General features: G+C 39.6%; 1 protein-coding gene across 2 annotated transcripts; it reads right to left on the bottom strand.

The window, feature by feature from the left end:
- Positions 1 to 2035: 2035 nt before the first annotated feature.
- Positions 2036 to 9970, bottom strand: unc45b (unc-45 myosin chaperone B). 2 transcript variants are annotated; one of them, XM_038704716.1, is made up of 20 exons: positions 9785 to 9970; positions 8952 to 9113; positions 8815 to 8851; positions 8505 to 8680; positions 8124 to 8213; positions 7833 to 8000; positions 6990 to 7155; positions 6637 to 6807; positions 6353 to 6524; positions 5932 to 6232; positions 5703 to 5797; positions 5235 to 5376; positions 5005 to 5145; positions 4757 to 4884; positions 4276 to 4342; positions 4010 to 4123; positions 3597 to 3712; positions 3334 to 3451; positions 3054 to 3209; positions 2036 to 2433 (listed from the first exon to the last, which is right to left on the bottom strand). In XM_038704716.1, exons 1-20 carry the CDS (start codon positions 9953 to 9955, stop codon positions 2161 to 2163), a joined length of 2964 nt encoding a protein of 987 aa, XP_038560644.1. In that variant the 5' UTR covers positions 9956 to 9970; the 3' UTR covers positions 2036 to 2160. The 2 variants fall into 2 exon arrangements, with proteins under 2 accessions (XP_038560644.1, XP_038560645.1); XM_038704717.1 differs by lacking the exon at positions 9785 to 9970 and adding an exon at positions 9534 to 9659 and having other exon boundaries at positions 2161 to 2433.
- Positions 9971 to 14200: the final 4230 nt, after the last annotated feature.

Below are 14200 nucleotides of genomic sequence, written 5' to 3'. Positions count from 1 at the left end.
TTCTCTTCTGGACCTGTACGCCTTGAGGACTCTGAAGCGAGCAGGAAAGATTGCTGCTGACTCCTCCCAACCCGGACACAAACTGTTTCAGACTCTCCCCTCTGGCAGGAGGCTGCGGTCCATCAGGACCAAAACCTTTCGCCACAAAAACAGTTTCTTCCCGCCTGCAACTAGCCTCATTATCAAGGCCCGGGTCCCCTACCTTGCAAATGATACAAATGTCTCTGCACATGTAAATACTGTTTCATCTCGTGTCAGGCACAGACCTGGCATGTCGCACATATTTGTTGTTGATTTTTGATCTTTGTTGTATATTTTTATGTTGTCAGTTTATATATTTATATGTACACAATATTCTCTTCCGTTGTGTTACTTCTGCACGACACAGACCCAGAATAGCGCACATGTATATATCTGCAACGTTGTTCTTCTATTCCATATTAATATATTTCTACATTTATTTATGTTGACTGTATGTTTGTCCACGTGTAGCACCTTATCACCACAGCAAATTCCTCGTATGTATAAAATACTACTTGGCAATAAAGCTCCTTCTTATTCTTCTGATTCTGATTCTGATATACCGTATTTAAGTCTGCTTAAGCCTTTACATGGTCGCATGAGTCATTTGTCTTCCCATTCCATAATTACCATCTACAAACATAGTCATGTAACTTTTAGGACTCTCTGGGTACCTGGGGATTGTAAATTGCTTCACTATATGTTTTTGTGTTTTTCATGTTATGTTTACATGTTCCAGAAGTTAGATAGTGATGACACAGGATAAAAGCTGCATGTGCATCCCTTAGATGACACGCTGATGATTGTGTCCCAGTGAGTTCCTTCTGCAGGTGACTTGAATACATTTCATAGAAAGACAAGGGTTTGAATCAAAATTGCCATGAGAAGCCTTCCTTTTGTAGCAGACTCCACCTTCACCCCACCCTCCTGTCTGATTCCCATACATGTGGCTGAGGCTAACTGGCTGGATCAGTGATCTGGATCAATTTTCTGCAAAGCAGTTTGGAGTTAAAACTTAAACAATAACTGAATTATAGCATGAACACAATACAATTTTTAAGCAAACACCTGAGATCCCAGCATGCATTTTTGACTTAAATCTCTCCAAGCTGAGCATATGTGGCTATAATATGTGCAAAAGACATGAAGATTTCCCAATGAGTTGCCTTCAGCAGGCCCAAACTTTGTAGAGAATGACTTGAATGTCACCAAAGTAGAGAAGAAAAGAAAGTCTTTGAAGGGAAAATATGGCAGGAAATGTGTGTGGGCGGGTGGCGAGGGAGTTTGAAATGATAATGTTCCTTGGCTTTAATAAAACAGTGGTAATTTACTTTTTTTTTAAAAGGCAGATATTTTCTAAAAACATAATTCAGAAAAGCTGTTGCATGTGAGTTATGGCATGAACTGACACAATTTCTAAGGCAACACAAGACCCCTGCATTGACTTTTGCGTTATAAACCCCTCCACTCAAAAATAATGTACATAAGATATGAAATGGCTTACCAGGGATTATTATGATCAAATTTACAGTTGGTTGGTCTAAGAAATCTGGGTGCAAACTGAGTTTAACAAAATTGTATCAAAGGGTAAAGCAAGTTATGGAAGTAAGTGTGTGTATGTCAAAAATAGTAGCTTTATTACAGTAATAATTTGTTATTGTTTTGAGCTCTGTGTGTTTTGCATTTAGTTCAAATGTCACATCTTGTGAAGGAAGTGACTTGAAGCAATGTCAAATTTCAGTTTATGGAACCTTTTCCTAAGAAAGAACATCATCACTTGTAACAGCAGAAAACAAAAACAATTCGACGCTGTAAGGAGAAGTTTTCACTGTGTTCACATGAAAAATGAACATCACCTGTGCAGCCAATGACGTCATCCTGCTGCTTCCTCTTACTGTGTTTTTTTCCCTTGTTGTCTGGCATGACAAGTTGTACCAGACACAGTTCAGCACAAACAGAAATAATAGATTTTATACAACAACACTGATTTATATTTATATTGTGAGAGATTGTCTTTAGAGATTTAGGAATCCTTTAATATCTTTGATGTGGAAAAATCATTAGCAAAAAAAAAGTCTGTATTTAAAAGAGGGAATAAAAAGAATGTCCGTTGCTGTTGTTTTTCTTGTTGCCAGCATTTTAAGAAGGGCTGGAGAAGGGTTTGATGAGACCAAGTTCCATCGCTTTGACCAGGCACATTCGTGATACATCGATACCCTCCTGCCTCTTGGGATTGTCCTCCGCCTTGCCAATCACTGAGAGGATTTCCAGCATCTCACTCTCAATCAGCTTCTTGCCCAGCTCACTGTTGTCTGAGTCGAGCATGTTGTAGATAATCACAAGGGCACGGTGCTGTATCTTAGGGTTAGTGTGGAGACACATTCTCTGCAGGATCTCTAGCCACTGGGTGGTCTGTTGGGAGAGAGCAATCACTCACTCAGTAAAACTCTGGTAAAATGTGTGAATGATGAATCAAAAATGTCACATGTTGCTTTTCTGTGTCTTAAAATGAGTGGTTAAGTAAGTTGGTGTGTGTATAATTCGGCACTTATTCTTTCATTTTAAGGGAATCTCCTCTGTTTTACACATGATCATTCAGGGTGTAAAACAAAGTCCTCTGAGTAATACTAATACTAATGTATCTCAGCTTGGGCTTCAAATTGACAAATGTGTGGCATTACAAGGCAGGGATGGTAATGAAAATATGCTAGTAATTATTAGTACCATAATGAGTTTGTAATCTCATAGTTATTCCAAATTTAACTCTCTTTTTTATTACAAATGTATTAACTAAAATGTGAAATGCATTCAGTGGCACAAAGAGTGACACATGACACACCAAGGTGCATTTTGTCTACACAATGCATATCTTGCAACAAACATAGATATTGCTATGTATGTATGTCCCAAATACAAGAACCAGGCAGCTATAGCTTATTTTTTCCCTCTGGCATCAAATTCAACTCGGACACATGCTCCCTGATTAATTAATCTTCTACAGTAAAAACACTACTGAATGCTGCTGTACATACCACCAGGGTCAGTTTGGTGCAGAGCTTCTTCTGAGAAGCAGTGAGCATGGCCAGAGCTCCAGCTGCAGCTAACTGAAGTTTCTCATCATCCTCTCCACATAGCAGCACCAGCAGCTTCAACTTATCATTGCCATCTTGGAGGTAACGATCTTGGACCTAAAACATACAGTTTTATGTAATTATATATTTTACATTTAATTTTCACACCTGTTGGAAAACACATGTTGACTATGCGGCATCCGTTTGTTACGTGAGATTTTAACTGCTTGTCTGTTCTCACCTCTTTACATGTAACAAGATTGCACATGCATTCAGTGGCAGCCTGTCTGATCTGGTCATTCTCCTCAAACATGTAGTTCTCAATCTCTGGTAGAGCTTTCTCTTTCACGATCTTTACTCTACAAAACAGATGATGGTAAAGGTGAAAAACAACAATGAGGCAAAACCTTACCAAAAAAGCAAGCAGCTGTAAAGTCACTAGTAGTAAATGAGCTATTAAGCACCACTGCGATCATAATATTATGTTGTCTTGAAAAATGTTACCTTAATTTTTCACTGTAACCAGCCAAGTTGGTGAGGCCTCTCAGAGCTTCATAGTTCTGCGTTCCATCTCTGTCTGTGCTAAGTAGATTAACTAAAGGCCGCACCACCTCATACACCTGTCAACCAAGACAGAGAAGTGAATTTTCAATAGTCCTTTGAGATGCATACTAAATTCTGCAAAAGAGGAACTAACAAGATACCACTCACAGAACCAACAAGACTAACACAGCACTTAATACATTGTCCATTAACTCCCAGCATATAAAGACAAAGAAATATAGGCAAAGGGAGGCAATGTCAAAAGTGTGTCATGGGGAGATTAGGAAGAAAATTACCATTCCTCTTCCTTCATTATCATCTCAAGAATCAAAGAATCATAGAAATAAACAAATAAATACTGTTGCATGGCTTACCCTCTCACCAGGGAAGGCGATTTCTGGGTTGGAAATAGCTGCAATCTTGGCAAGGGCGTGGCCGGCCTTCACCTTCCCGGCATCTGTCCCTTCCAGAGCAAGTGGTATCAAAGCCTGAGGGCACAGCCAGAAGAACAGTAGTGAACAACTGGGCATGTTTTGCAACCTTTTTTTTTACAGTTAATGTTTGTCCTTTCATTTCATTGTGACTTCATAAAGATGTTTAATGATTCACTCATACATTGATTTCCAAAGCTATCACGCACCTTTCCCCCTCCTTGGGCAACAATAGTACCACGATCTCTGGGATCCTCTGACAATGCCAAGAAAACCCTAAAGATAAAAGATTGAAAATAGATTTGTAAAACTGCCAGCACACTACAGGGCTCCAGTGTCCAAGTATTTATTGCACTTTGTCACAATAAAAAAGTGCATAATAAATAAACATGTGCCCTCTTTTGGTTTGGATGTGCATGCATTCTATTTAGAAAAGTGATTCAACAATCATATATGTCTAAGCAATGTTAGAAATTTAAGGAGGAATGAACAAGAAATTGGATGTACTCAGTAAAGTGTTTTAGCTTGGATTCCCTCTTCCCTAAATGTAAATTTAAGTCATTGTCTGTGAGGAATGACTAATGCAGTGTATCAAAGCAGGGATGAGTCGGGTGTTTTGGGGGGCAATTTGAAGACAATTAAAAAGTCTCATAATGACTTTGCTATGAGATGCTTCCTCTTCTCTCTCACCTTGACAGCATTTCCTTGGTCTGGTCTGTCAATATGGAGTTGTCTGCTTTGACCATGACAGCAAGAGCTGATGTGACTCCAGCTTTAAGCAGCCTTTTCACTCTCTTCTCAATAAAGTCCTTCTTGTCCTGAGAAAAGAAAGTATATGACGTGTGTATAAACTGCAAATGCGTTACATTTCCTGTTGTACCTACGTCAATTCATATATTGTGGTCTGCATAATAGTTCCCTTTCATCTCTATTTTTACCTTGGGGTGCTGCTCAGGAACATGTTGTTTTGAGAACTTGGCCAGTTGAACCAGCTCAGGTATAATTTCCTTTTTCTCATAGCAGTTGGTGCAATTAACCAGGGTGCAAGCTACTGCATACAAAACTGTCTTATCCTTGGACTAAAAACACAGAGAAAGGAGAGAGGTTATTTCTAATGTCTAATCAGATATACTGTCTGTATGTTTCTTTCTGTCTGTTATTGTCATACCTTAGCCAGTTCAAACATGGCTTTCATGGCAAGCTCATCCTCAACAAAGTCATCTTTCACATCAGCATCATTTGTCAGATAAGCAAGACCCTCTATAGCCCACTTCCTTGTTTTGGTATCAATTTGGGGATTGCAGAGCCACCTAAAAGAGTAAAAAAGGGAATATTTAACAGAAAGTGTATTTAGTGATGACGTGAAGTAGAGGTGCATGGTACAGTGCCATTCTGGTACTGTATACCATTGTAAGGAATTATATCTGTACACCATTTTGCATCAAATCAGATCATAACTAATTAGGTTTTGGATTTGGAATGGAAATAAGCCTTTATTGCGTTTTTATCCTTTTGATGTTTTTTGTAGTTGGGGCATTTCTTGCTAGAACCGCCACTTTCATATAACAATCAATAAAGAAGTTCAATCAATCAATCAAAGCACAGTCACATTATCAATCTCTGCGTGAGTACTCACTTTCTGCACTGCTTGGCCAGCTTCTCTGTGGAGCCCTCAGCAAACTGCCTTAAACTGTAATCATCACCTCCAGCTGAACCCAGTTTACAGAGACCCTAGAGGGGACATGGACATGCAAACACACACAGACAAAATCTAGCAGTTGTGTAGTTTTGTCTTTACTGTATTTTAGACCTGTGTTTGAATAATAAATTTCTACTCTATTCTATTATTTCCTAGTCACACTCACCACTAGCGCACGTATCTTAATCCTCTCGTTCTTGGTCTTCTTGTAGATGTCCTTAAGCAGGGACACACCATTGGTGATGATGAAGCTGGCACGGCTCATTTTTGAGGAGGAATGGATCAGCGCCTCCACAGCAACCATTTGGTCCACCTCACGTTCTGAGCCACACAGCGCAACCATCATCTCCATTATGCCTTGATGTCCAACCAGGGCGTTACCGACATCAAAGGGACCCTGAAGTAGCCCTGAGATGGTGTTGATAGCATGGATGGTCTTGTCCATGTCATTGGGGTCAATTTTAGATCTGTTGAAAAGGAAAAGAAAAAAGCGTAAGAGATGAAATAGGTATTGTTGGCTTGGCCTCTATTTAGAAAGTCTTGGCCACAACACTGGTAAATGGATGATCTGCATTGCATAGACGCACTTGATATATTCATTACAGATGTCCTTGAAGTTGTCTCTCTCTGGGTCACACTTGAGGTCATCATAGATTTTGTTGAGGAGCACACTGGCAATCAGCTGTGTATTGTCTGTTAAGGGCAGCTGATCTGGCAGTTCGGGAACCTGACCACACACCTTGAGGATCTTCTTTAGACCTGAAGAACAAACACATGTATATGCATATACAGATACCTCATGTCAAGAAGACTTGAATGCAGCAATGACCTAGAAACAAAATAGGCGACAAGATGCCGATGTCAGGCTCACCGTGGTCAATAGTGAAGAGGGCCTTGGAATTGTCTTGGTCTTTCTTGTCTTTGCGAGGTACATTCTTGCAGAGGAGGTTCAGCGCCTGGTCTCTGCCATGGCCAGACACCTTTTTACTAGCAATCATCTCCAGCAGAGAGAGAAGAATGGTTTTCAGGTCTTTTGATGCATCTGCAGACAGACAGATTATAAAAAAGATTGTATGTCGCAATCAGTTGTGAAAAAAATACCAACAGCAGCATAGGTAATATCTGTGATCCTGTAGAGACTAGTTGAAGATCAAAATTTAAGGAATAAGTGTCCATAATAAAATCTGCTTTTGGTTACAGATGCAGATGATGATTCTGTCTCACCCAAAACCAAGGCCTCTTCTTTCCCGTATTCCCTCTTATCTCCACCAGTGAGGGAGTCATTGATGCACTGGAAGAGGTTGCAGGTTGCCAGTGCGATCTCCTCATTGTCAATGGCCATGATGCTGCACATCTTATCAACGCCCACCATGTGAATAATGGCCATGGTCTGTTCAGGAGTAATGATAAGAAATATACATTAAGTACATTTTATGAAGAAAAAAAATGCTAATAAAATGAAACTTGTTTCTAATGGCATCATATCGGTGGAAGTTAGTTAAGGGGACAGAGATCTGGAACAAGTTACTGGATCTCCAACTTTACCCCAGTTTTAAGAACCAACTCTAACAATTGCTCAAGACACATCAAATTTGTGACCACTAACGGACTCTGTTGTATTGTATGTATATGTGTGTGTTTACAGTACTAGATGCAGCACTTCACTGCAATAAATAGCAGTTTAAATTACACAACCCTGTCTACAAAACTGTGGTGTCTTTTACAATATGATGTTGAAAATTGTGGTGACTCTTAAATTGTGTTGTATCATATATCTAATTTAATGTTTAGCTGTGTTACCTTGTACTTTGATGACCTGCATGGGGGCTAGACATGTAAAATAGCCTTTGGGCTAATTTTGGCATATTTACATTGCTGAAAAACTAAGGAGTCCATTAATATGCACTGTCCTTTTTAAATAAATAAAAATAAGATGTTATACTTTTAAAGTTTGTTGAGTTTGGAAAAGGCTACACATTGCCTTAGTGACACAGTTTTCATCACTAACCACAACTCTTCGATTTTCACTTTCCCTTGTATTGACTCATATTCTACAAGATTGCTCACCCGAGCTTTGTGTCCTGTGCACATTCCTGACAAAGTACGAACGGCAGCTAGAATCATCTCTGGTTTGCCTGTCTCTATCATGTTGAGCAGCAGAGGCACTCCGTTGTTCTGAAAGATTCTCTCTGCTCCAGCGTCCTCTCTGGACAGCACAATCAGGTTGTTGGCAGCCTAGACATAATGGGTTAAAATTGCAGATGTGAAACCAATAACTCTATTCATTCATATGCTAACAAACAACAAAAACAGGAAGGTGTCTCTGGGGTTTTGCTTCACATTACAGAAAATACCCACCTTTTCCTTCTTTTCCTTTTCCATTTCGTCATCAAGGAGAATATCAAACATGTTCTGTACCCTCGAATCTGTGGAGAATGTTGTCTTGAGCTGGGGAGAATCAAAACAAAACTTACTCATAATTTCCTGATGCTGACATTTCCCAATCATATACATTTTGTTTGTAGTTCAGTGTAAGTCTATCTGTCAGTTTACCTTAGTATCAAAATACATTTATTTATAATGATACAACAAAAGTTTTAAGCCAAAAGATCCCTGTTGAATACATGTAGCAGTGTTGATTTTATGTTGCTGAAAGCATTTATAAAGTGATTATTGTAGTCTTGCACTCTCCTGCATGCACTTATCTGTGGGAGTGTATTGTTATTGTTTAATGCTGACCTTGGCCTGGATCTCTGCTCCCAGCCTGCGGAGAGTCTCCAGGAAGGTCTTGTTCTTTGGTTCGATGGTGGCACATCTCTGCACATCTTTGAAAGCCATGTCCAGTTTTCCTAGCTTCTCCAGAGCTTGGCAACGCCGGTACAAGGCTTTAATATCTGCTGCATCAACATCAATTGCTACATAAGGGAAAGAAAGAGTCATAATGATCTTGTGGCCTTCGGTTTAGGTTAATGTTTTTTTTTCATTGTTGCTATTGTTTGGTTTGATTTTGTAATTAATATTGGTTAAATGTCAGTTCTTATTACTCTACCTTTAGATGCATCAGAAGCTGCATTGGCATAGTTTTCCTGTATGAAAAACATAAACATCGTCTAAATTTGCCACTAAAAATTGCAAATATAATATATTCGGTGTATATTTGTTTTTGTGCTTTATCAAACTGCTTACCTTTTTTAGGTAGCATGCAGATCTGTTCCTGTGAATGACAGCAAGCACTTTTTTGTCCTTGCACACCTTGATGGCTTCAGTGTAGCACTGAATGGCCTTGTCGATATCTCCTGCCTGGAAGAATTTGTTCCCGTCGTCTTTTAACTGAATTGGGTCTCCCATCTGATAGAAAAAGAGAATGTCAGCAATGACATATAAAATCTCCAACCTGTTCTTCAACACTTATGTTTAATCACTTCTTGTGTCTGACAGTTCACCATCCAAAGCACAATTTAACAATTTCAGTGTCATCACAAAGGTAATTGCAGTATTTTAACTGTAATAAAACCACTAAACCTTCATTCAATCACGTAAAAATTCTGGATACAAACAAAAATTTCAAATAAACTAAACATTAACTTTTAATTTGATCAGTTTTACACTTTTTGTCATTTCAAACAATATAGAGAATTAGAAATATATAAGCAGTTCATCCATATAGATGTACAGCACAGAATGGACAGTACCCTGGAGAATAGTTATCAGCATAGTGCCATTATTTAAAACTACAGTGTGTAGCATTAGAAATGTTTTTATTCTCACCATTTTTACTAATCAGTATCCTGCTGACCTGGGTCTCCTTTAGCAAATGGCCAAGCATGTGCTAGCTCTAACTTTAAATGGCTTCCCCTCAGGCCTTATTTGGGCATGTTCTCATACCCCTGTCAAAGCCTTGCAACAAATGCCACTTTCCCACTAGACACCACATCCTCCTGTCCCCCGATAGGCATGGTTTATCTACCCTCTGCATCCCTGAATGTCACTCAAATTAAAAAACAACAACGGTACAGTACCTTTAGGGTGGGTTGTGTGTCTTGCTCTGCGTAGATGGTCTGGACCTCCAGTCCGTAGTGCTTGTGACAAACTTTTTCTGTCTTATGTAATCTTCCCCCACTCCTCAGTATATATTTATAGTGGATCTCAATGAGGTGGGACAGAGCCAAGATGGACCATCCATTACACATAGGGGTTCACTCCAAGCACACCATAACCCCAAAGAACAGCTTTGTACCAAAAGTCACAATAAACCAAGATTACTTGTGTTGCACCAAATGTCCTTCTGGGATCTTTGAATTATCCAAAGCTTGATGAGTAAAACAGTTATTTTCCATTCAATAAATTCTGTGAGAGTGACCCCCTCAAAGGTGGTCTGCTCCTGATAAGGTCTATTTAGGGCACAGACAGCTGAGAACTCACCAGCAAATGCCTGATGCCAAAGTGGCGAGAGGGGGGTTTAAAAGATTGTGTGTGCATGGAGACAGTTGGGGGGGGGGTAACAGCTGTAGGACCACATAGGAACCTGGTAGCTTCTGGAAAGAGAATGATCTCGAAAACCCTTAGAGCTGGGGTTAGGCATTTTGTTTTTGATGGTTAGGGTAAAGGTCAGGGATAAGATAATGTATTATATACAAGTAAGGGTACAAGTAAAAATTGGTATGTGTTTGTGTTTGTTGTAAGTTTTTGTGTGAATACGATACAAGAGAACGAACCGATACTGTGGTGAACTGGTGAATTGCTTGGGGTGTTTGTATGTCTTCTTCCCAGTGCATGCAGGGATTGCAGACCCACAGTGATTGTAAATACGAATAAGCATGTGGACATTAATGATTACATGCAGGCCTACAGGCGATGATTGGGCGATATCGGTTCAGATGGGCCAGATAACTCTTCAAATGTATTGCTTTGTTTATTGCCACATGCAGACACAGGTTTCACACTGAACAGAAACATGCTGTTAATCTAAAATGATCATGGATCAAGGCTTTTATACTGTCTTCAACAATTTGCTGCCTTGACTAATTTTTTTGCATGTTCAAACACCTTCTTGCATGCATGAGTGTGAACAAATAAACACAAACATTTATGATCTGACAATGGTTTAATTGTTTGTTGCGCTGGCTGCTCATCTGGCTAATTGCCAAGATTTCTCGTTAGGTTTCATTGGTTGAAACAAGTAGGAGCCAAAAACATTTGGTTGGATGAGGAGATATTTTAAAGTTGTTAATCCTATACTTATGCCACTTCAAAGAACAAAGCTGCTTGTTCCTGTGTGTTCAAAGACAGTAAGTGTCATTAAGTGTCGCTGGAGATTTACAAAGGTATAAAGGCTTCCTTGTGTAATGGCCTACATAAAATGTATGAAATTTTATTAAGTAAACATACAATGTTGGGTATTTTGCCTGTGGCCAGTTTTATTTAAAGAGGTGGTATTATGCTAATTTTCAGGTTCAAAATCTTAATTAGGGGTTGTACCAGAACAGGTTTACATGGTTTAATTTTCAAAAAACACCATATTTTTCCTCATACTGCACATTGCTGCAGTTCCTCTTTTCACCCTGTGTTGTACGCTCCGCTCTTGAGCTACAGAGTGATGCATCTTACTTGTACAAAATCTTTGTTGGGAGTTGCACAAGCACAGTTCCCAGGTAAGGACTACTGGCCAATCAGAAGCAGAGAAGGGCGGGTCGTAAGAAACAAGGTAGTGTGATCCAAATCAAAGCCGCTTCAGACTGAGACCGTAACCTAGCAGATGATGTAAGTTACTCGAGTCCACAGCATCATTGTTCCACATCTTACCATCAGGACGAAACGTTGAACTGTTGCCGGTGTTACTCGGCCCTGCTCCGTTTTCCGTTGCAGACAGTACCCAGAGATGGTACGTAGCTTGTTGTCATAGCAACGCCACACACAATTGCCGCGACGTAATGTTCAATGCGACACACACACACCAGCTTTTAAAATATATCTACGGTTAAAACGTTTCAACATTACTCAGAATGTAAAGACAGATAAGCGGTATGAAAACCTTCCAGCTGTGTTTTCCTCTGTTGTTGCTGCAGCGGTCTGTGTGACGGCGGGAGCAGAGGGCTCTGTGAGCGGGCGGCTGGCCGGCCTCACACGCTCCTCCCGCGGGTTGGCACAGGCTTCCCCCGCAGCCACGTGCGGAGCTCCTCAACTCCGACAATATTCAAGCATTTTTGTTTCGCCATCGCTTCTGGTAAAACTGTCAATATTCGAAATCTACACAGCTGATTTCTCACCTCAAAACTTCTCAGAAGTGGATTTAGTGATAAAACTGTAAAACTTTCTGTTGCTGGCCTGTCTGGTGCAGCAATGATGATGCAGTGAATAGTGAATGTTCTCACTGACCAATCAGCAGTCTGTCGTGTTTTCACGTTACATTTTAGTTTCCCTCAGCTCGTCTGGAACTTCGACGGAGGTGAGGTGATACGAAAAAAAAGTACCTGGAAGCAGGTACAGCTTTTCTACAATGGAAAACCAAACCAAGGCGAGTGGGCAAAGGGCCTCCGCTCAGACTAGCTTGGTTTGAGGGCGTGCCTGACCCCGCTAGCCGCTTGGCAAGCTTTATGACGTGTTTTCATTGTGACGTCACAAGTAAAGGAAGTGAAGGGCTGGACTACAAACGAGCTGTTTTCAAGCGGTTCTGAGCTGAGTTTTCTGTGGGAGATGGGAACTCCCTTTGGGCTTGTTCACTTTGCAAACCTATTACATGCACAAAAAGATATATAACTCAATAAAGGAGAGGGGAAAGGCCAAAAAGCATAATACCACCTCTTTAATATATATTTTACATATTCTATGTATTAAAGTCCCTAAATATATTTGTATGTGATGTGTATAAATACATGCCATAAAAATGAAGAACATGCGAGATACACAAAAACTGTCAAAAGTCAACATATGGTGAAATAAAAGCCAAATGAACAATAAAATATGTTTAATATGATTAACCACTTTTACGGTTTTGAAGAGGTGTTTGTTTTTTATAACTGTGATTGCTTTCTGACTTCACAGACTTTGTGTGTGTACTTGTTCTCACATGCATCACACCCTACCTGGTGAAGCTCATTCCTGGCAGGTGAAACAAAGTGGCAGGCAACACCTAGTGTCACTGAAGTAGCACATGTCTGTCTGCAGCCATCTCAGTGACAAGGATTGAAAGGCATAGGAAGGAATTCACATCTATAAGTGCCATTGCCCACTGTGTTTCAGTTAGCCTCTGCTTAGCCCACTTTGTGTTTTGGTATTTTACTGTATCATTTAACTTCTTTCCCAGTCCTGCTCCTCACTACCACTCTTCTCTTACCAGGAAGTAAGGACAGTGAAGTTTCTGTGTGTTATGTATGTTCTTCATATTTTGTCAATGATTTCATACACTGAACAAAATTATAAACACAACACTTTTGTTTTTGCCCCATTCATCATGAGCTGAACTCAAAGATGTAAGACTTTCTCTATGTACACAAAAGGTCTATTTCTGTCAAATATTGTTCACAAATCTGTCAAAATCTGCGTTAGTGAGCACTCCTTTGCCGACATAATCCATTCACCTCACAGGTGAATGAGAAAGTCTTATATTTGAGTTCAGCTCATGATGAATGGGGGCAAAAACAAAAGGGTTGCGTTTATAATTTTGTTCAGTGTACATCAGGTATGACTACAATGATGTCATACACACACACACACACAGTTCCATGCACAAACACACACACACACACAAATGTATAGCAATAATAAGCTTGAGCAGTCTCTGTCAAGGGAATACTATAAGGTAGTACCAAATCAGTACAAATATGTACTGGAGGGGGGAAAGAGCTGTTCTTAGAGCTTGGGCTGCATCCTATGCTATGAGACTTTTAAACTCAAATACTCAGCAGTACTCCATTGAACACAGATCATTTCTGTCAACCATTTCATGATTGCTTTTGTATGCCTGTATGCCTGTTGTGATGTGACAAATAAACAAATCTTCTGCCTTCTATCCTATGTGGAACTTTAGAGCTTCTGTGCCACCAGGTGGCACTACAGAGTGAGTGACAATTGTACATTACTAAAGTGGGATTAGGGTGCCACAGTGGTGGAAGAAATATAACTACTTCTTTCTCAAGAAGAAGTATTATCAGCAAATTGTATTATTTGCATTTATTAATACTTATGTGTTGTTAGAACTTTAATTATGCAGTTGATCAAAATGGATTTAAAAAAGTACTTTACAAACTGTTGGGTAGTTTTATAACAATGCATATTTTATGGGTTACATTTTTCAAGGTACAATGGACAAGGTCTATTAATCATTATACAACACAAGGATGTATAAAGAAAAGACAGTTTGAAGTCCTTCATGCTACACACACAGAACTTCAGATAATTAAATGTACATTATAATATAAATAAATCAAAGAAAAGAA

This window comes from Micropterus salmoides, unplaced genomic scaffold (genome assembly GCF_014851395.1).
Source record: "Micropterus salmoides isolate LMB-PRFRI ecotype aquatic unplaced genomic scaffold, ASM1485139v1 Ms_hic_scaffold_7, whole genome shotgun sequence".
Classification (NCBI taxonomy): Eukaryota; Metazoa; Chordata; class Actinopteri; order Centrarchiformes; family Centrarchidae; genus Micropterus; species Micropterus salmoides.
The sequence above is the reverse complement of the archived record's forward strand: the minus strand, read 5'-3'. Positions and strand labels throughout refer to the sequence as shown.